The sequence below is a fragment of the Heptranchias perlo genome, chromosome 25, assembly GCF_035084215.1.
Source record: "Heptranchias perlo isolate sHepPer1 chromosome 25, sHepPer1.hap1, whole genome shotgun sequence".
In the NCBI taxonomy this organism is placed as follows: domain Eukaryota; kingdom Metazoa; phylum Chordata; class Chondrichthyes; order Hexanchiformes; family Hexanchidae; genus Heptranchias; species Heptranchias perlo.
In genome coordinates, this window is record NC_090349.1 from 2,698,029 (window position 1) to 2,721,004 (window position 22,976).

General features: G+C 45.1%; 1 protein-coding gene across 2 annotated transcripts in view; it reads right to left on the minus strand.

The window, feature by feature from the left end:
* The window catches only part of smpd4 (sphingomyelin phosphodiesterase 4), a 65,503-nt gene extending 46,340 nt beyond the window's left edge, over positions 1-19,163 (minus strand). For both annotated transcript variants that reach the window (XM_068005445.1, XM_068005444.1), the window contains exons 1-6: positions 18,973-19,163; positions 16,679-16,765; positions 16,078-16,220; positions 12,006-12,081; positions 10,106-10,214; positions 7,549-7,601 (exon numbers count right to left, since the gene is read on the minus strand). In XM_068005445.1, coding sequence (XP_067861546.1) covers positions 7,549-7,601; positions 10,106-10,214; positions 12,006-12,081; positions 16,078-16,220; positions 16,679-16,765; positions 18,973-19,011 — 507 coding nt within the window. In that variant the 5' untranslated portion in view covers positions 19,012-19,163. The remainder of the gene's footprint in view (positions 1-7,548; positions 7,602-10,105; positions 10,215-12,005; positions 12,082-16,077; positions 16,221-16,678; positions 16,766-18,972) is intronic.
* Between the last annotated feature and the right edge of the window lie 3,813 nt (positions 19,164-22,976).

Below are 22,976 nucleotides of genomic sequence, written 5' to 3' on the forward strand. Positions count from 1 at the left end.
AACAGAAAAAGACTAGTGTAGAAAGAGCAGGAGGAAAAAAGCATAGCAGACTTGCGTGGTGTTGGAATGAATGTGTTTTAATGTGAGGAATGTTATAAATAAGGTTGACGAGCTGCAGGCGCAAGTTGCCACATGGGGTTATGATTCAGTGGCTATAACGGAGACCTGGCTTAAACATGGGCAGGAATGGGAACTAAACATTCCTGGCTACAATGTATTCAGGAGGGAGAGAGAAGGAAAGAAAGGAGGGGGTGGCAGTATTGATCAAGAATAATATTACAGTTCTACAGTGGGACAATATACTAGAGGGTTCAAAGACTGAATCTATTTGGTTAGAATTAAGTAACAGAAATGGAGCTATTACACCGATGAGTGTTTACTATAGACCCCCAAATAGGGAGATGCAGATAGAGGAGCAAATCTGGAGGCAAATTTCAGCGAAATGTGAAAATAATTAGAGCAGTAATAGTAGGGCACTTTATTTATCCTAATATAGATGGGAAAAAATAGTGTAAAAGGAGAGAGGGTGAAGAATTATTAATAGATTAAGTGAATGGGCAAAACTGTGGCAAATGGATTTCAATGTAGGTAAATGTGAGATCATCCACTTTGGACCTAAAAAGGCTAAATCAGAGTACTTTATAAATGGTGAAAAGCTCGAAACAGTGGAGGTCCAAAGAGACTTAGGGGTTCATGTACATAGATCATTAAAATGTCAGACAGGTACAGAAAATAGTCAAAAAGGCTAATGGAATGCTGGCCTTTATGTCTAGAGGACTAGAATACAAGGGGGTAGAAGTTATGCTACAGCTATACAAAGCCCTGGTTAGACCACATCTGGAGTACTGTATTCCGTTCTGGGCACCACACGTTAGAAATGATATAGTGGCCTTGCAGAGAGTGCAGCCTAGATTTACTAGAATGATGCTCCAAGGGTTAAATTACGAGGAGAGATTACACAAACTAGGGTTGTATTCCATGGAATTTAGACAATTAAGGGGCGATTTGATCGAAGTTTTCAAAATACTAAGGGGAATTGATGGGGTAGATAGAGGGGAACTATTTCCGCTGGTTGGGGAGTCTAGGACTAGGGGACATAACCTAAAAATTAGAACCCGGACTTCCAGGAGTGAAGTTAGGAAACACTTTTATACACAAAGAGTGGTAGAAGTTTGGAATTCTCTTCTGCAAATAGCAGTTGATGCTAGCTCAATTATTAATTTCAAATCTGAGACTGTTAGATTTTTGTTAACCAAAGGTTTAAGGGATATGGGGCTAAGGCAGGTATATGGAGTTAGGTCACAGATCAGCCATGATCTCATTGAATGGTAGAACAGGCTCAAGGGGCTAAATGGCCTACTCCAGTACCTATTTTCCTATGAATTCCTAAAATGTGTACAAGAGAACTTTCTTAATCAGTATGTTTCTAGTCCAACGAGGAAGGAAGCAGTGCTGGATCTAGTTCTGGGGAATGAAGTTGGGCAAATGGAGTTTGTTTCAGTGGGAGAACATCTGTGTAATAGCGATCATAACATAATTAGGTTTAACGTAGTTATGGAAAGGGACAAACAAAAATCAACGGCGAAAATATTCAAATGGAAGAGCCAATTTCAGTGATCTGAAAAAGGATCTCTTACAGGTGGTCTGAAAACAAAAATTGGCAAAGAAAACAGTAAATGAATAATGGCAGGCCTTCAAGATGGAGAAAGTTGGGGCACAAACCAAGCATATTCCCATACGGAGGAAAAATAAGGCATCCAAAGCTAGAACTCCCCGGATGATAAAGGAAATAGAGGTTAAAATAAAACAGAAAAAAGAGGTTTATGACAAATGTCAGGTTCGGAATACAGTAGAAAACCAGGCAGAATACAGAGTGCAGGGGGAAATTGAAAAAGGATATAAGACGGACAAAGAGAGAATTTGAGAAAAGGTTAGCAGGTAACAAAGGGAACCCAAAATATTTTTATAAACATAAAAAGTTAAAGGAATGGTGGGGCCCATTAGGGACAAAAAAGGAAATCTTTTGGAGGCAGAGGGCATGACCGAGGTACTAAATGAATACTTTGCATCTGTCTTCACAAAAGAAGAGGATGGTTAATCTCGCAGTAGAGGAGGAGGGAGTAGAGATATTGGATAGGATTAAAAAAAAGATGCTAAATAGGTTGGCTTCACTCAAAGTTAACAAGTCACCCGGTCTGGATGGGATGCATCCTCGATTGTTATGGGAAGCTAGGGTGAAGATAGAAGTTCTGACCACAATCTTTCAATGCTACTTGAGTGGTGCCAGAGGGCTGGAAGATTGCAAATGTTATACTCCTATTCAAAAAAGGAGGGGGATAAACCTGGTAACTACAGGCCAATCAGTCTAATGTCGGTGGTGGGAAAACTTCAAGGTACCATTGTCAAGGACAAAATTAATTCTCACTAGGAGAAGCATGTGTTAATAAGGGACAGCCAGCACGGATTCGTTAATCGTGTCTGACTAACCCAATTGAGTTCTTTGATGAAGCAACAGAGGGTTGATGAAGGTAGTGCAGTAGATGTTGTTTATATGGACTTTCAAAAGACATTTGATAAAGTACAACGTAACAGACTTATTTGGAAAACAGAAGCACGTGGGACTAAAGGGATGATGGTAACCTGGGTACATAACTGGCTACGGGATAGGAGTGGTGAACGGATGTTTTTCTGACCAGAGAGAAGTATGCAGTGGGGTTCTCCAAGGATCAGTATTAGGACCATTGCTTTTCTTGTTTTATGTGAATGACCTGAACTTGGGTATAGGGAGTACAATTTTGAAGTTTGTGGACGATACAAAACTTGGCAATGTAGTAAATAGTGAGGAGGATAGTAGCAGGCATCAGGAGGACAGACAGACTGGTAAATCGGGCAGACACATAGAATCATAGAAAAGCTACAGCACGGAAGGAGGCCATTGAGCACATCGAGTCCGCGCCAACTCAATAAAAGAGCAATCCAGCTAGTCCCACTCACCCGCCCTATCCCCTTAGCCCTGCAAATTTTTTCCTTTCAAGTATTTATCCAGTTCCCTTTTCAAGGCCATGATTGAATCTGCCTCCACCACCTCCTTGGGCTGTGCATTCCAGATCATAACCACTCACTGTGTAAAAAGGTTTTTCCTCATGTCACCTTTGGTTCTTTTGCCAATCACCTCAAATCTCCGTTCTCTGGTTCTTGACCCTTCCGCCAATGGGAACAGTTTCTCTCTATCTACTGTCTAGACCTTTCATGATTTTGAATACTTCTATCAAATCTCCTCGCAACTTTCTCTGTTCCAAGGAGAACAATCCCAGCTTCTCCAGTCTATCCACGTAACTGAAGTCCCTCATCCCTGGAACCATTCCAGTAAATCTTTTCTGCACCCTCTCTAAGGCTTTCACACCTTTCCTAAAGTACGGTGCCCAGAATTGGACACAATACTCCAGTTGTGGCCGAACCAGTATTTTATAAAGGTTCATCATGACTTCCATACTTTTGTACTCTATGCCTCTTCATAAAGCCCAGGATCCCGTATGCTTTTTTAAAAATCGCTTTCTCAATCTACTCTGCAACCTTCAATGATTTGTGCACATATTCCCCCAGATCTCTCTGTTCCTGTACCCCTTTTAGAGTTGTACCCTCTAGTTTATATTGCCTCTCCTTGTTCTTCCTACCAAAATGTATGACTTCACATTTTTCTGCGTTCAATGTCATCAGCCATGTGTCCACCCGTGCCACCAGCCTGTCTATATCCTCTTGGCAGTCTATCATTATCCTCCTCACTGTTTACTACCCTTCCAAGCTTTGTGTCATCTGCAAATTTAGAAATTGTGCCCTGTACACCCAAGTCCAAATCATTAACATATATCGAGAAAAGCAGTGATCCCAGCACTGGCCCCTGGGGAACACCATTGTACACATCCCTCCAGTCCGAAAAACACTCATTCACCACTACTCTGTTTCCTGTCCCATAGCCAATTCTGTATCCATGTTGCGATTGCCCCCTTTATTCCATGGGCCGCAAATTTGATGATCAGCCTACTGTGCGGCACTTTATCAAACGCCTTTTGAAAATCCACATACACCACATCACCTGCATCGCCCTCATCTACCCTCTGTTACCTCATCAAAAAACTATCAGGTTAGTTAAAGACGATTTGCCTTTAACAAATCCGTACTGGCTTTCCCTAATCAATCCACCCTCGTCTAAGTGACTGCTAATTCTGTCCCGGATTATCATTTCTAAAAGTTTCTCCACCACTGAGGTTAAACTGACTGGCCTATAGTTGCTGGGTTTATCCTTACACCCTTTTTTGAACAAGGGTGCAACATTTGCAATTCTCCAGTCCTCTGGCACCACCCCCGTATCTACGGATGTTTGGAAGATTATGGCCAGCACCTCCGCAATTTCCACCCTTACTTCCCTCAGCAACCTAGGATACATCCGATCCAGACCGGGTGACTTATCTACTTTAAGTACAGCTAGACTTTCAAGTACCTCCTCTATCAATTTTTAGTCCATCCAGTATCTCAACTATATCTTCCTTTACTGAGACTCTGGCAGCATCTTCTTCCTTGTTAAAGACAGATGCAAAATACTCATTTAGTACCTCGGCCATCCCCTCTGCCTCCATGAGTAGGTCTTCTTTATGGCCCCACCCCTTCTCTTACTACCAGTTTATTGTTTACATGCCCGTAGAAGGCTTTTGGATTCCCTTTTATATTGGCCGCCAGTCCATTCTCATACTCTCTCTCTGTCCCTCTTATTTCCTTGCAGGAGGAGTGTGAAATATTGGATGGGATAAACATAGTGAGAGAGGAAGTATTAAGGGGTTTGGCATCTTTGAAAATAGATAAATCGCCAGGCCCGGATGAAATGTATCCTAGGCTGTTAAGAGAAGCAAGGGAGAAAGTAACGGAGGGTCTGACCATCATTCTCCAATGCTCCCTGGCTACCAGCGTGGTGCCAGAGGACTGGAGGACTGCTAATGTTGTACTGTTGTTTAAAAAGGGAGAAAGGGATAGACACAGTAATTATAGGCTAGTCAGTCTAACCTCAGTGGTGGGGCAAATTATTGGAATCAATTCTGAGGTACAGGATAAATCGTAATTTGAAAGGCACGGAGTAATCAAGGACAGTCAGCATGGATTTGTTAATGGGAGGTCGTGTCTAACTAACTTGATTGAATTTTTTGAGGAGGTAACAAGGATGGTCGTTGAGGGTAATGCGTTTGATGTGGTCTACATGGATTTTAGGAAGGCTTTTGACAAGGTCCCACATGGCAGACTGGTCAAAAAAGTAAAAACCCATGGGATCCAAGGGAAAGTGGCAAGCTAGATCCAAAAGTGGCTCAGTAGGAGAAAGCAAAGGATAATGGTCGACGGGTGTTTTTGTGACTGGAAGGCAGTTTCCAGTGGGGTTCAGTACTAGGTGCCTTGCATTTTGTGGTATATATTAATGATTTCAACCTGAACGTAAGGGGCATGATCAAGAGGTTTACAGATGAAACAAAAAATAGGCCGTGTGGTTGATAGTGAGGAGGAAAGCTGTAGACTGCAGGAAGCTATCAATGGACTGGTCAGGTGGGCAGGAAAGTGGCAAATGGAATTCAATCCGGAGAAGTGCGAGGTAATCATTTGGGGAGGGCAAACAAGGCAAGGGAATACACAATAAATGGGAGGATACTGAGAGTTATAGAGAAAGTGAGGGACCTTGGAGTGCATGTCCACAGATCCCTGAAGGTAGCAGGACAGGTGGATAAGGTGGTTATGGTGGCATACAGGATACTTTCCTTTATTAGCCGAGGCATAGAATATAAGAGCAGGGAGGTTATGCTAGAACTGTATAAAACACTAGTTGGGCCACAACTTGAGTACTGTGTACATTTCTGGTCACCACTTTACAGCAAAGATGTGATTGCACGAGAGAGAGGGTACAGAGGGGATTTACGAGGATGCTGCCAGGGCTGGAGAATTTTAGCTATAAGAAAAGATTGGGTCAGCTGGGGTTGTTTCCTTTGGAACAAGGGGAAATTTAATCGAGGTGTATAAAATTATGAGGGGCCTAGACAGAGTGAATAAGGTGGACCTATTTCCCTTAGCAGAGGGGTCAGTGACCAGGGGGCATAGATTTGAAGTAATTGGTAGGATTAGAGGGGAGCTGAGGAGAATTTTTTTCACCCAGAGGGTGGTGGGGGTCTGGAACTCACTGCCTGAAAGGGTGGTAGAGGCGGAAACCCTCAACTCATTTAAAAAGTACTTGGATGTGCACTTGAAGTGCCGGAACCTATAGGGCTACAGACCAAGTGCTGGAGAGTGGGATTAAGCTGGATAGCTCTTTTTTTGGTCGGCACGGACACAATGGGCCGAATGGCCTCCTTCTGTGCCGCAACTTTCTATGATTCTATGAAGTGATGCAATTTGGGAGGAACAACATGTAGAGGCAATATAATCTAAAAGTACTATTTTGAGGGGGGTGCAAGAACAGAGGGACCTGGGGTTGCATATTCACAAATCTTTGAAGGTGGCAGGGAAGTTGATAGGTGGTTAAGTAAGCGTATGGGATACTTGGCTTTGTAAAGAGGGGCACTGAATACAAAAACAAGGAAGTCATGCTAAACCTTTACAAATCAGCAGTTAGGCCTCAGCTGGAGAATTGTGTACAATTCTGGAAACTACAATTTAGGAAGAATGTCATGGCCTTGGAGAGGGTACACAGGAGGTTTACCAGGATGATACCAGGGATGAGGGACTTCAGTTATGTGGAGAGATTGGAGAAGCTGGGATTGTTCTCCTTAGAGCAGAGACGATTAACGAGAGACCTAATAGAGATATTCAAAATAATGAGGGGTTTTGATAGTTTCTCCCTGCTTGCTCTGTTTCCACTGCCAAGTGAGTCGGTAACCAGAGGTCATAGATTTAAAATAATTGGCAAAAGAACTAGAGGGAAAATAAGGAGAAATTTATTTTTTTTTTAAACAGAGGATTGATAAGATCTGGAATGCACTTCCTGAAAGGGTGGTGGAAGCAGATTCCATAGGAACTTTGAAAAGGCAATTGGACCTGTTCTTGAAGAGGACTAATTTACAGGGTTATGGGGTTAAAAAGCTGGGATGCAAGAAATAATTGGACAGCTCTTTCAAAGAGCCGGCACAGACATGACAGGCCAAATGGTGGCCTCCTGCGCTGTAAGATTCCATGAGGGAGGAAGGAATAGAAGGATATGTTGATAGGGTGGGATGAAGTAAGATGGGAGGAGACTCGAGTGGAGCACCAACAGCATAGACCTGTTGGACCGAATGGCCTGTTTGAGTGCTATATAATTTTATGTAATAAACCACAATTAGAATGGAGTTGCCTTTTCTTCATGGGCCGGATTACAGGCAACATGTGGCCCACAGGTCATAGCTTAGACTCACCCACTCACCCGACAGAGGACATGCCAAACCTGCTGGGGGGGGGGGGGGGGGGGGGGGTGAAAGGTCCAGGCAGCAGGATTATTTAGGTCCTTTAACGATTGCTGCCTCACATCCAGCAGTACCAACTTACCCTTGGTGCGGTGAGGTGCATCGCAAAATTGAAGAGATAGTATTCAAATGGATCTGGTCACTCAAGTTAAGGATTGCAAACAAGTTTACTTGAAAAAAATAAAAGGCCTCTGTCACAGCCTCCCCTCTGCTAGTTTATGCTGTGACTATTAAAGAGCTATACCCAACATTTACATTATACAGCACTTTATCAGATTGAAACAGCTCAAAGTGCTTCACACAATGAAGAGCACTGTCTGTACGTGGGCACAATGCTTTAGTTACATAACTGGAATGCAGACTCCTAGTTCTCCAAAAGCAGGATTTCCATTTTCAAGAAACTTAATTTTTCTGTTCAGTATGTAGGAAACTATTGTTCACTAGAGTAACTGCATGCTTCAGTTGCGTTAGGAGGGGTCAGGCCAGGCCGATGGACAGTTAAATGTAAAAACAATGTTAGCAGATCCATCAAACAGGGTCGGGGAATCAAATAACTTTTTTGGGAGCCAATTTCATCTGTTTTCACACCTCCTGTCCCGGGAGCTCAGCCTCCTTATTGGAGTTTGGTTCCAGAGACCAGTCACACTCCCAAGTGACCACTTAATGTGAGAACCTGAGGTGATCCTGGATAAATTTTAAAGGGGGTGCAGGAACAGACCTGGGGGTACAGGAACAGACCTGGGGGTACACATACACAAATCAAAGGTGGCAGGACAAGTTGATAAAGCTGTTAAAAAGCATACGGGATCCTCGGCTTTATAAATAGAGGCATAGAGCACAAAAGCAAGGAAGTTATACTAAATCTTTACAAAACACCGGTTAGGCCTCAGCTGGAGTGTTGTGTCCAATTCTGGGCACCACACTTTAGGAAGGATGTCAAGGCCTTAGAGAGGGTGCAGAGGAGATTTATTAGAATGGTCCCAGGGATGAGAGACTTCAGTTATGTGGAGAGAATAGAGAAACTGGTTGAGGACTAGGGATTGTTCTCCATAGAAGGTTATGGAGAAGCCAATTCAGAGGGCCCCAAGAATCAACTACCAGAGTGTGGGATTAGAGTCATGTGTAGCCTAGACCCAGTAGGAGTGTCTGGTTACTTTTTCTGGTACCAGATTTCATAAATTGCCATCTTGGGATTTGAACTCAAGACTTCTGGGTTTCTAGCCCAGTACCGAAACCACTACACCACCGTACCTCCTTAGGGCTTTCAAGCAGGGGGTCACAATACAGCAATGAGCAGGAATCCTGGCAGGTTTCTTCCACTCAATAATTTGACACTGTTGATACCAATTAGCATCTTTACAGTTACCGCAGCTCAAATCATTGAACTGAGTATAGACTACGGATCAAAGTTAGGTCTCTGTGATCTGTGTAGCTTGGTTACACACTGGGTAATGGTAATCAGCCATACTGGGATCTGAAATTAATTAAGATCACTGAAAACTTGAGTATGTTTTAATTATTACAGTCCAGGATGGGTCCACTGACATTACAGTATTGAGTTATCACCCGAGGATCAGCGCGGGGCGATACACCAGTGAGTTGTCACCCGACGCTCAGCGCGGGGAGATACACCAGTGAGTTGTCACCCGACGCTCAGCGCGGGGCGATACACCAGTGAGTCGTCACCCGACGCTCAGCGCGGGGCGATACACCAGTGAGTCGTCACCCGACGCTCAGCGCGGGGCGATACACCAGTGAGTCGTCACCCGACGCTCAGCGCGGGGCGATACACCAGTGAGTCGTCACCCGACGCTCAGCGCGGGGCGATACACCAGTGAGTCGTCACCCGACGCTCAGCGCGGGGCGATACACCAGTGAGCTGTCACCCGAGGCTCAGCGCGGGGCGATACACCAGTGAGCTGTCACCCGAGGCTCAGCGCTGGGCGATACACCAGTGAGCTGTCACCCGAGGCTCAGCGCTGGGCGATACACCAGTGAGCTGTCACCCGAGGCTCAGCGCGGGGCGATACACCAGTGAGCTGTCACCCGACGCTCAGCGCGGGGCGATACACCAGTGAGCTGTCACCCGACGCTCAGCGCGGGGCGATACACCAGTGAGTTATCACCCGACGCTCAGCGCGGGGCGATACACCAGTGAGTTATCACCCGAGGCTCAGCGCGGGGCGATACACCAGTGAGTTATCACCCGAGGCTCAGCGCGGGGCGATACACCAGTGAGTCATCACCCGAGGCTCAGCGCGGGGCGATACACCAGTGAGTCATCACCCGAGGCTCAGCGCGGGGCGATACACCAGTGAGTCATCACCCGAGGCTCAGCGCGGGGCGATACACCAGTGAGTCATCACCCGACACTAAAATACACACATTTCCAGTCACTCTGACTAGGGTTTAAATATATTTTTTTAAAGCATTAAAAAAACCACATACGTGAAAAATTTCCTCTGCTAATAACATACACCAGTAATTATTATTCGCAGTAACTCAAAATACCCTTTCTGGAAAGTATAGAGGGAAACACCAACTTTCAACACAAACTGTAATAAGGAGAATAAATGGCATCAACCCAGTGCTGTTAAAGCAGAGGCTACTGCCCCATATACAATCTAGTGAGAGGATACTGAGTGAGAGGCTGCGACTGGCCACTCCGGAGAGAGGAAACTGCAGCTTGTTATGATACAGCGGGAAATCTGGCAGGACGCCTTCTTGGATTGAAGCCTTCACAGGACCCTGAAGAATAAAAACACCAAACAGACCATGATTAGTAAACGGGGAGATTCTCAGTGAATCGGGGTGGCAGGCAGTGACCAGTGGGGCACCGCAGGGATCGGTGCTTGGGCCCCAGCTATTCACAATATATATTAATGATTTGGATGAGGGAACCAAATGTAATATTTCCAAGTTTGCTGACGACACAAAACTAGGTGGGATTGTGAGTTGTGAGGAGGATGCAAAGAGGCTTCAAGGCGATTAGACAAGTTGAGTGAGTGGGCAAATACATGGCTGATGCAGAATAATGTGGATAAATGTGAAGCTATCCATTTCAGAAAGAAAAACAAAAAGGCAGAGTATTATTTAAATGGTGATAAATTGGGAAATGTTGATGTACAAAGGGACCTGGGTGTCCTTGTACACTAGTCACTGAAAGCAAACATGCAGATGCAGCAAGCAGTTAGGAAGGCAAATGGTATGTTGGCCTTCATTGCAAAAGGGTTTGAGTATAGGAGCAAGGATGTCTTACTGCAGTTATACAGGACATTGGTGAGACCACACCTGGTGTATTGTGAGCAGTTTTGGTCTCCTTACTGAGAAAGGATGTACTTGCCACAGAAGGAGGGCTGCGAAGTTTCACCAGACTGATTCCTGGGATGGCAGGACTGTCGTATGAGGAGAGATTGGGTTAACTGGATGCAGGGAGGATGTTTCCCCTGGCTGGGGGGGGAGGGGGGGGGTCCAGAACCAGGGGTCACAGTCTCAGGATACAGGGTAGGACATTTAGGACGGAGATGAGGAGAAATTTCTTCACTCAGAGGGTGGTGAACCTGTGGAATTCTCAACCACAGAAGGCTTGGAGGCCAAGTCACTGAATATATTTAAGGAGCTAGATAGATTTCTAGACACAAAAGGCATCAAGGGTTATGGGGAGAGAGTGGGAATATGGTATTGAGATAGAGGACCAGCCATGATCATATTGAATGGCGGAGCAGGCTCAAAGGGCCTACTCATGCTCCTATTTTCTATGAAACGAGTGTCAGACTCTACATAGTTTACATGTTTACCCTTTACACAAGCTTCTGCAACAGGAACCTTAAATTTACACAAATGTTTTATATATATATATATATATATATACACGGTTACACACAGATATAATTTTCACCCTCCTCCTCCTGAAAGTGCCCCACTTCACTGAGGTAAAGTTCCACACATGCTGGAGCTTGCTTGTATATCCTCCAAATGGACATTCTTCACGAGACTAGACAAGGATTGTTAAAGGCTATTCAACCGTGGAGGGCAGCATTGTCGAGCCAAACCTTTTTTAAAAAATTCATTCTCGGGATCACTGGCAAGTATATCCCATCCCTAGTTGCCCTTGAGAAGGTGGTGGTGGGTCTTCTTCTTGAACGTGTGATGAAGGTGCTCCCACAGTGCTGTTGGGTAGGAAGTTCCAGGATTTTGATCCAATGTTGATGAATTATGCTTTCATGTGGCATCCATACAAGCATGCTTTCCAATAGAAGTCGGTGGTCAGGAGCCCAGCTGCCTTTCCCTTGCCTAGCACAGGGCACCCTTGCTGCTGACATAGCCAAGATCAGTTATTGCAGCACAGACTAGGGATAGAACCTGGAACCTTCATAGCTCAGTATGACACTAACAGCATATTCTTATACTGTAAAATACATCTTATTCCCCCAAATTTAAAATGTCATAATTCAGCATACCCCTTAACCAGGGTTAGCAAACTGCCACTGAACACAGTTCAAATCAGCACAATAATTCAGTTTAGTTCTCCATACTTACAGGAAGATACGAGATGGGGAATTCATACTTATAATCTTCAGCCTGGAGTTTATAAACCAACTTCATTATTGGGCCACTGTCAAACACAAGAAAAAGGGAATTTTCATTAACATGACAAAAAGGCACCGAGATAGTGGAGAGTAAAGAGAAAGGAATAACTTGCATTTATTTAACGCCTTTCACAACCTCAGGACGTCCCGAAGCTCTTTATAGGCAACTAAGTGCTTTTGAAGTGTAGTCACTGTAATAATATAGGAAACGCAACAGCCATATTGCGCACAGCAAGGTCCTACAAATAGCAATGTGATAAATGACCAGATAATCTGTTTTAGTGATGTTGGTTGAAGAATAAATATTGACCAGGACACAAGAGTAGCACAGCAGCAGCAGCTAAATGTATAATAGGGCTCAGGTCACAGAACCAAAAAATTCATATCCATAATACAGAGTTCTCCCAACAACAATGTGTAAGGTCCCAGGTTCTGTTCCTGCTCTGTGCTGAGTTAGTTGATTTCAACCAAGGCAACAGTTGGCTCCAGCACCCTGAGAACCAGGAAAGGCAAAAAAAGTCAGGATCCCTACTGGTGATCACTATTGACTGGGGTGGGATCACACCTGACAGTGCCCTTTCCCCACATTGCCCCCTTGGGTGAGATATTGGGGGGAGGGGGGGGGGGGGGGGGGAAGAGCGCCAAGCTGCCAGTTCCAATGAACTGGATCCAGTAAGAACCAACATCTTATGGACAGGAGGGGAGGAAATTGGAACAAAACTAATTTTATAACAATGTGCCAGTCTTTACTCAATTGAATATTCCAGTCAAACAAATCTGCATGAAATTTATTAGAGTTCTTTGAGGAAGTAAGAAGCAATGTGAATAAAGGGGATCCTGTGGATGTGGTGTACTTGGATTTCCAGAAGGCTTTTGACAAGGTGCCACATCAAAGGCTACTACACAAAATAAGAGCTCATGGTGTCGGGGGTAACATATTAGCATGGATAAAGGATTGGTTAGCTAACAGGAAACAGAGAGTAGGCATAAATGGGTCATTTTCAGGTTGGCAAGATGTAACGGGTGGAATGCCACAGGAATCAGTGCTTGGGCCTCAACTATTTACAATCTATATCAATGACTTGGATGAAGGGACCAAATGTATAGTTGCTAAATTTGCTGATGACACAAAGGTAGGTAGGAAAGTAAATTGTGAAGAGGACATAAGGAGTCTGCAAAGGGATATAGATAGGTTAAGTGACTGGGCAAAAATTTGGCAGATGGAGTATAATGTGGGAAAATGTGAACTTGTCCACTTTGGCAGGAGGAATAGAAAAGCAGTATGTTATTTAAATGGAGAGATTGCAGAACTCTGAGGTAGAGGGATCTGGGTGTCCTTGTGCATGAATCACAAAAAGTTAGTATGCAGGTACAGCAAGTGATTAGGAAAGAAAATGGAATGTTGTCATTTATTCCAAGGGGAATGGAATATAAAAGTAGAGATGTTTTGCTACAGTTGTACAGGGCATTGGTGAGACCACATCTAGAATACTGTGTGCAGTTTTGGTCTCCTTATTTAAGAAAGGACGTAATTGCTTTAGAGGCGGTTCAGAGAAGGTTCACTCGACTGATTCCTGGAATGAGGGGGTTATCTTATGAGGAAAGGTTGGAAGCTGGGCCTGTATACACTGGAGTTTAGAAGAATGAGAGGTGATTTTTATTGAAACATATAAGATCCTGAGGGGACTAGAAGGGGTAGATGCTGAGAGGATGTTTCCCCTTGTGGGAGAAACTAGAACTAGGAGCCACAGTTTAAAAATAAGGCGTCTCCCATTTAAGACAGAGATGAGGAGAAATTTTTTCTCTCAGAGGGTTGTGGGTCTGTGGAACTCCCTTCCCCAGAGAGCGGTGGAGGCAGGGTCATTGAATATTTTTAAGGCTGAGTTAGATAGATTCCTGATTAACGAGGGAGTCAAAGGTTATAGCAGGTAGACGGGAAAGTAGGGTTGAGGTCACAATCAGATCAGCCATGATCTTATCAAATGGCAGAGCAGGCTCAAGGGGCGAATGGTCTACTCCTGCTCCTAATTCGTATGTTCATAAAATCTCCCACCATTTTATCCCTGAACATTTTGCATTCAATTCTTAAGGTGAGTGTGTAGTCACAGTATGATAAGCTTACATAGGCATAAGAATTTATAACGGAAATATATAAACAAGGGCAAGTGTGGGGCTTTAAAACGGGGACTGAATTACATCTGTGTGCCCGGGTTCATTTATACCGCGGCCCTCTATCCCCATTTCACCTCAACACTAAACTTGGTCTTCAATCCCTGTGGGTGATTGACTACAGTTATATAAATATGCATAGATCACACCTGACAGCGACTGGCAACAGATCACCAAGTTACCACCTCACTAACACCAGGGATATGGGGAGGTTAACTAGGTCAATGGTTACTAATGGTTTTAGTACTCCAGTACCAACACATTGCATTTAAAAGCTGGGGAAGCCCCAATGATCATTTTTCTGGGAACTAATGATTCAGTGACTTGCTGTGACTGAGAAAACAAGGATCAATAAAGGAGACAGAAAAGGGAATGCTGGGAGGTTAGTCAGTATCGGAAAAGGAAAGACAAGAGGTTAACATCCCGGTTGTAACCTTGTGTCAGAACTGAACCTTCTCCTTCTGCTTAGATGTTGAATGCCCTGCTGTGTGTTTCCAGCATCGAGTTATTTTTTTTTTTACAATTTGGTTCTGTTTGCCAATTGCTATCTTGTGTTTTGATGTATCTCATTCTACCCCTTGTGGACAATTTGCAGGCTGCTTCTCCCTCATTGCCTGAAAAGTCCCTGAACCCCTTCTCAGCTGCTTATGTATCCTGAGACTAAATATTGCTCCTCGACTGCAGATGGAGCTGTCCCAAAATCCCTCACAATTTGAAATTAGGTAATTCCCACTGTTGAGTGCTCTGGTTCTACATCACAAGGAAGACTGGGAAAGGCCTGTTTCGCAGCAGCATCCCTTGACACTGCCATGAACGGGAAGAGAGCAGCAGCAATATTTGACAAGGAGATGCACAGGCTGCTGGAGGATTCAGCCCAAGCCACGTCGAGCACCACGTGGAACTCAACAGCGCAAGAAGATACCTTAAAGCCACCAAAAGGAAGATGGGTTGCATGAAGGTGGGAAAGGAGAGTTTGCAAGTGGAGAGGTTTAGAGGGCTGGAGTGGGCAGAAGGGGAAAATAATGGGCAATCTCATTTTTCCCCAATGAATAAAAGCAGGGTAAAGCATTGCCTCCTGGCTTAACATGCACAGGCTCTTTATAAAAAAGAGGAATTTTTGAACGTGAAGTTGATTAAGACAATGATCTTCAGCTATTAATGTTTCCTACATTTCAACAGTGACTACACTTCAGAAGCACTTTGGGACGTCCTGAGGTTGTGAAAGGTGTTATATAAATACAAGCCATTCTTTTATTAGTGAGTTTTGTGTGTGTACTGTCATCAGCAAAGCATGAGATGTTAACAATGGGCATATAAAAGACTCTTTCCACTTAGCGTCACCAGCAAGCACTCCCAGGTCAGGTGAAGCTGTGTTAGAGAGAGTGAAGATCTCCCCACTCTGCCTCAGGCCCAGCCTCAGAAGAACAACCCTTCTGGGCCATCTTTCCATTTGCCACATTAGCCATCCTATGGTGCTTCTGAGCAAGATTGACAACGTGCAGGCACTACAACACTATAGACAGCCACCAGGAGCTGAGGCCAACCAAAGTTATTTTTACATAGAATCCTTACAGCCATTAGATAGAGAAGACTTTCATCTCACTGGTCTGGGCTAAAGTGACATTGAGGAAGCGGAGTTGGTGAGTCAGAGGTGGGAGTCGAGCTCAAACTGTGCAGAGTTCCCTAGCCTGTGTGGTGTATTGCTGCTTTAATCTCCTGGTGGAGGAGAAATCAGAGCATGCTAATCATGAAGATACAGAAATATGCAGTGGTCTTGAGGCTCCCAGGAGTCAGTCTCCAGCTCTCTCCTACACTATCCTTCCTAGTTGAGAAGAAAACCAGAATCGCCATACCTGGGATCCAAGAACTCGACCACAGAGGTGTAATCAGTCGGATTCATTCGGCCCTGCAAATACCGTATGTTCCAACCGGCAATAGTCCCGTCGTGGGTGCCAAACACGCTCTCCATCAGCCAGGGGAAAATTAAATGCAGCTCCTGGAAACACATGATACATAAAGTAGGCTCATAAAGCAGCTCAATAACAAAATGCTGCTAAAAACATAAAGGCTCTCCTCATGGGGAAATGTATCCACCCAGGATGTGATACCAAATCACTCCCCATCTGCACCATTAGCTCTCAGCCAGGGCAGCAATGAGGATACTATAACAGCACTGAGCACTCCTAGACAAGGGAAATCAGGCACACTGAAGTGTGCACTTATGGCCTGGGAGCAGCGGCAGCAGGGTGGGGGGAGGGAGAAGAAGTGAGGATCAGACCCAACTGTGCCCCCCACCCCCCTCATGATTGAATAGGCCTGCTATCAAAGTCACAAGAAGAACAGTTACTTGGACACTCATGGAAGAGAAGCCCATTGGGCACTTCCAGGTAAGGGAAAAAATTGGGGGATTTCCACAGGCTAAAGAGAGATGAAGGAAACACAACCATATCATACCTTGGGAGAGTAGTCTTCTATCACCTTGGACAAGTCATGGCATCTCTGAAATAGAGGCTTGTTCACACCATCTGCTTTAAGAAGAGCCTGTAAAAAGAGAATACTTTTATTCCTTCACTTTCTGAAAACTCTGCAAGGAAAGAGCTTCTGTTTTTGAAATAGCAAAGGGGATCTGAACCCTGAATGCCACCACAAACTGGAGGAAAAAAAGCTTAGTAAGTGACCAATTCAGTAGTGAGATGTTTCTAAGGAACTAGAGAGCAGAAGAGAGATTGATTACGGAAAGTTATACGCCCAAAGGAAGGAAAAGGCTTCGGGCACGAATTGGAAGAAATCGGAGATTCAAGTAGTTTAAAATCAAAGTCAAAGGACAAAGCAGGAAACTGAAAGAGGGGCTTAGGACTCAAAACTGTCAAAAAGCAAATGGTGGGTGTTGTGTCAACTTAACACTAAATTAACATAGAATCATACAGCACAGGAGGCTATTCAACCCATCGTGTCTGTGTCGGCTCTTTGAAAGAGCTATCCAATTAGTCCCACTCCCCTGTCTTTCCCCAAAGCACGGCAAATTTTTCCTTTTCAAGTATATATCCAATTCCCTTTTGAAAGTTACTACTGAATCTGCTTCCACCACCCTTTCAGGCAGTGAATTCCAGATCTTCATAACTCACTGCATAAAAAAAATTCTCATCTCCCCTCTGATTCTTTTGCCAATTATCATAAATCTGTCCTCTGGTTACTGACCCACCCGCCACTGGAAACAGTGTCTCCTTATTTACTTTATCAAAACCCCTCACAATTTTGGACACCTCTATTAAATCTCCCCATAACCTTCTCTGCTTGAAAGAGAACAATCCCAGTTTATCCAGTGTCTCCACATAACTGAAGTCTTGCATCCCTGGTACCATTCTAGTAAATTTCCTCTTCACCCTCTTCAAGACCTTGAAATCCTTCCTAAAGTGTGGTGCCCAGAGTTGGACACAATACTCCAGCTGAGGCATAACCAATGATTTATAAAGGTTTAGCATAACTTCCTTGCTTTTGTACTTTAGGTGTCAGCATGGCTAAGTGGCAGCACTGTTGCCTCAGAGTCAGTAAGATGTGGGTTCAAGTCCCACTCCAGGGACTTGAGCACAAATTCTAGGCTGTACTGTTGGAGGTGCCGTCCTACAGATGAGACGTTAAAATGGATGTAAAAGTTTCCTTGGCACTATTCAAAGAAGAGCTGAGGAGTTCTCCCTCAGTGCCCTGGCCAATATTTATTCCTGAACCAACATCACTAAAACAGATTATCTAGTTATTTAACACATTGCCACATTCCCTATATTGTAACAACATTTCTAAAATACTTTATTGTCTGTAAAGCACTTTGGGATGCTCTTCAGTCATGAAAGGCTCTATATGAATAAAAGTTTTTCATTTTCTTTCTCAAGAGGCAAATTATACAGGGATTCATTCAATCAATATAAAACAAATTTAAACTTTGAGTTATTAGCTGTAGGAGAGTAACGCTGCAGAGGGTAAGCATCAGGGAAGGAGGGAGTGAGTGGGTATGGGAGCACACACGTAGGATTCCCGCAGTGCAAATGATCATGTTTCACAGTCGGACTGAGCCCTCAGTAACACAAATCCATAGAAACAGGTATAGGTCATTCACCCCTTCGAGCCTGGTCCGCAATCCTGCCCAGCCCATGAACGAAGCACTCGGACCGGTGCTAACCTGCAGTTAAGAACATAAGAAATAGGAACAGGAGTAGGCCATACAGAGCCTCGAGCCTGCTCTGCCATTCAGTAAGATCATGGCTGATCTTCAACCTCAACTCCACTTTCCCACCCGATCTCCATATCCCTCGATTCCCCTAGAGTCCAAAAATCTATCCATCTCAGCCTTGAATTTACTCAACGACTCAGCAACCACAGCCCTCTGGGGTAGAGAATTCCTAAGATTCACAACCAAGTGAAGAAATTCCTCCTCATCTCGGTCCTAATTATCCGACCCCTTATCCTGAGACCACACCCCCTAGTTCTAGACTCTCCAGCCAGGGGAAACAGTCTCTCAGCATCGACCCTGTCACACCCCCTCAGAATGTTTCAATGAGATCACCTCCCATACTCCAGAGAGGATAGGCCCATTCTACCCAACCTCTCCTCATGGGACAACCCTCTCATCCCGGGAATCCATCCAGTGAACCTTCCGTGCACGGTTACTGGAGGAAACGGCGGAGGCGGTAAGAGGGAGGGAGGATCCCCCGAGCACCGGGCCGGCTAACTCTACCGGGTCCCCGCACACTTACCAACAGATAGCTGGGCTGTTGTAGGGGCAGGGCCGCCATAGTCCCCCCACAGGCCCTGCCCCTCTGCAACAGCCGGTCGCACAACTTCTCCAGCGCCGCCTCACACGGTACCAGACCCACGCCTGACCGAGACCGAACCGGCCAACAACCGCCACCCGCGCTCCCGCTTCAAACGTCGTCAGCCTGCGACACCAACAACACCACGTGGAGGAGAATAAGAGTCCGGATTGGAGGAGAGAGAGAATGAAAACGAGCCGGTGGTTGGAGGGGGGGTGGGGGGTCTGAGAAAAAATTGCTGATTGGAGAAGGGAGTAGCGGGAATGAGAAACAATTGCTGATTGGAGAAGGGGGAATGAGAGAAATTTGCTGATTGGAGGAGAGAGACAGGGCTAATGATTGGGAGAGAGAGAGAGGGCTAATGATTGGAGGAGAGCCCGGGCGCGGGGAAGTGAGTGAGGGCGCGAGGCGGAGGCCGAGTTGAGCTTCGTGTGGTCCCGGCCCCCGGCCCACGGCCCACAGTCCCACGGCCCACGGTCCCCCGGCCCCCGGTCCACAGTCCCCCCCCCCCCCCTCCACACACAGTGTTAGTTGTATTCAGTGGAATGAGTTTGAGACAATCCAGACCCAGTGGCCTAAAGTATCACTGGAATCCTAGGCAGTTTGGCCAATGGCCATACCCCAGCACTCGGTCCCTTGTTAAGCGCTTCTCAGGCCGGGGAGTGAGGTAAATATAGGAATGGACCAGAGCAGAGTCTGGCGGGCAGCAACCAGCGAGGCCTGGGATTGGGAATCGATCGTGTGAGAAAAGGGGGCGCGGGGCGGGGGAGATGAGCTGCCATGTTGCTGCTATGGTACGTCGTGTGCTGCCCTAGGGGCCCATGGCTGTGGGTCTCATTGATGAAGAGGAGTGAGGTGACTTTATCCATTAAAGTAGGGATAAGCTGATTGGCACCGGACTCTTGTCTCCTGTCAACCTAACAAAAGCTGCTGGACCCCCCAGCCCCAAAAAGCTGACAACTCAAGAACTGTGAAAGCACGCAGTTACACGGGCCGTGTACCCGTGTCGTAGATATAAACAACATTGAAAGGGGAAAAAAGCTTAACTATATGAAAGCCTGAAGAGGAAATACCAATGTTGAAGGTACAAAATTGGTGGTGCATTCTAGGGGTGTCCCATGGAAAGAAAATTGAATTTTTATGTTAAATTATGTGTTGTGGTTAATTTTAAAGCATTTTATACTTTACAATTAATAGATTTTTTTAACTTGGAAAAAGGAAGAACAAAGTCATATTTGGATTTTCAACTGACCAACCACACCATCACCCAAGAGTTAGCTCAGTAGTTAGTCTCCCACATCTAACCCCTCATCACCCCAGTTCACAAAGGTACTCTACTCTTCCAGACCCAGTTCATAGACATTGCAATCCATCCTTTTAAAGTGATTCTCTTCTTCAACCCTCCTAGTTCAAGCTGGCAATCTTCTCCCTCTTCCCCAATTTAATCTGGCACTCTTCCCTGCCCTCCAACCTAGTTCAAGTTGGTTGGAACATCCGAGCTGGCATTTTTCTTCCCGCAGTTAAATCTGGCAGTCTTTCCTCACCCCAGTTCACGCTGGCAATCATTCCCAGCCCAGAGTGCCACTCCCAAATTCATCCCCCCGCCCCAAAAAACAATTGCAGCTTCTCCCATCTTTGCTTCCTATATAGAAAATAGGAGCAGGAGTAGGCCATTGGGCCCTTCGGGTCTGCTCCGACATTCAAAATGATCATGGCTGATCGTCTAACTCAGTACCCTGTTCCTGCTTTTTCCCCATATGCCTTGATCCCTTTAGCATTAAGAAATATATCTATCTCCTTCTTGAATACATCTAATGACTTGGCCTCCACAGCCTTCTGTGGTAGAGAATTCCACAGGTTCACCACCCTCTGAGTGCAGATATTTCTCCTCATCTCGGTTCTAAATGGCATACCCCATATCCTGAGACTGTGACCCCTGGTTCTGGACTCCCCAGCCATCGGGAACATCCCTGCATCTAGTCTGTCTAGCCCTGTTAGAATTTTATATGTTTCGATGAGATCACCTCTCATTCTTCTAAACTCCAGTGAATATAGGCCTAGTTGACCCAATCTCTCCTCATACATCAGTCCTGCCATTCCAGGAATCAGTCTGATAAACCTTTGTTGTGCTCCCTCCATGGCAAGGACATCCTTCCTCAGATAAGGAGACCAAAACTGCACACAATACTCCAGATGTGGTCTCACCAAGGCCCTGTATAACTGCAGTAAGACATCCCTGCTCCTGTACTCAAATCCTCTTGCAATGAAGGCCAACATACCATTCGCCTTCCTAACTGCTTGCTTTCAGCGACAGGTGTACAAGGACACCCAGGTCTCGTTGCACCTCCCCTTTTCCCAATCTATCACCATTCAGATAATCTGCTTTTCTGTTTTTACAACCAAAGTGGATAACCTCACATTTATCCACGTTATACTGCATCTGCCATGTTCTTGCCCACTCACCCAACTTGTCCAAATCACATTGGAGCCTCTTTGCATCCTCCTCACAGCTCACATTCCACCCCAGCTTTGTGTCGTCTGCAAACTTGGAAATGTTACATTTAGTTCCCTCATCCAAATCATTGATATATATTGTGAATAGCTGGGGCCCAAGCACTGATCCCTGCAGTACCCCACTAGTCACTGCCTGCCAACCGGAAAAAGACCTGTTTATTCCTACTCTCTGTTTCCTGTCTGTCAACCAATTCTCAATCCATGCCAGTATATCCCCCCAATCCCATGTGCTTTAATTTTGCACACTAACCTCTTGTGTGGGACCTTATCAAAGACCTTCTGACAATCCAAATACACCACATCCACTGGTTCTCCCCTATCCTACTAGTTACCTCCTCAAAAAACTCCAGTAGATTTGTTAAGCATGATTTCCCTTTCATAAACCCATGCTGACTTTGTCCAATCCCGTTAATACCCTCCAAGTGTTCTGTCATCACATCTTTTATAATAGACTCTAGCATTTTCCCCACTACTGATGTTAGGCTAACTGGTCTGTAATTCCCTGTTTTTTCTCCCTCCTTTTTTAAATAGTGGGGTTACATTTGCCACCCTCCAATCTGTAGGAACTGTTCCAGAGTCTATATAATTTTGGAAGATGATCACCAATGCATCCACTATTTCCTGGGCCACTTGCTTTAGTACTGGAGAGGTGAGAGAGGAGAGATACAAAAGGGTCCAGAGGGGCAATTTTTTCACTCAAAGGGTGGTGAGTGTCTGGAACGAGCTGCCAGAGGCAGTAGTAGAGGCGGGTACAATTTTGTCTTTTAAAAAGCATTTGGACAGTTACATGGGTAAGATGGGTATAGAGGGATATGGGCCAAGTGCAGGCAATTGGGACTAGCTTAGTGGTATAAACTGGGCGACATGGACATGTTGGGCCGGAGGGCCTGTTTCCATGTTGTAACTTCTATGATTCTATGATTCTATACTCTGGGATGTAGATTATCAGGCCCTGGGGATTTGTCAGCCTTTAGCCCCATTAATTTCCCTAGCACTATTTTTTTTACTAATACTGGTTTCCTTCAGTTCCTCCCTCTCACTAGACCCTTGGTTCCCTAACATTTCTGGCAGGTTATTTGTGTCCTCCTTTGTGAAGACAGAGCCAAAGTATGTGTTTAATTGTTCTGCCATTTCTTTGTTCCCCATTATAATTTCCCCCATTTCTGACTGTATGGGACCTACATTTGTCTTCACTAATCTTTTTCTCTTAACATATTTATAGAAGCTTTTACGGTCAGTTTTTATGTTCCCTGCTAGTTTACTCTCATACTCTTTTTTTTTTCCCCCGTCTTAATCAATCCCTTTGTCCTCCTTTGCTGAATTCTGAACTGCTCCCAATCCTCAGGCTTGCCGCTTTTTCTGGCAATTTTATATGCCTCCTCTTTGGATCTAATACTATCCCTAATTTCTTTTCTAAGCCACGGTTGAGCCAC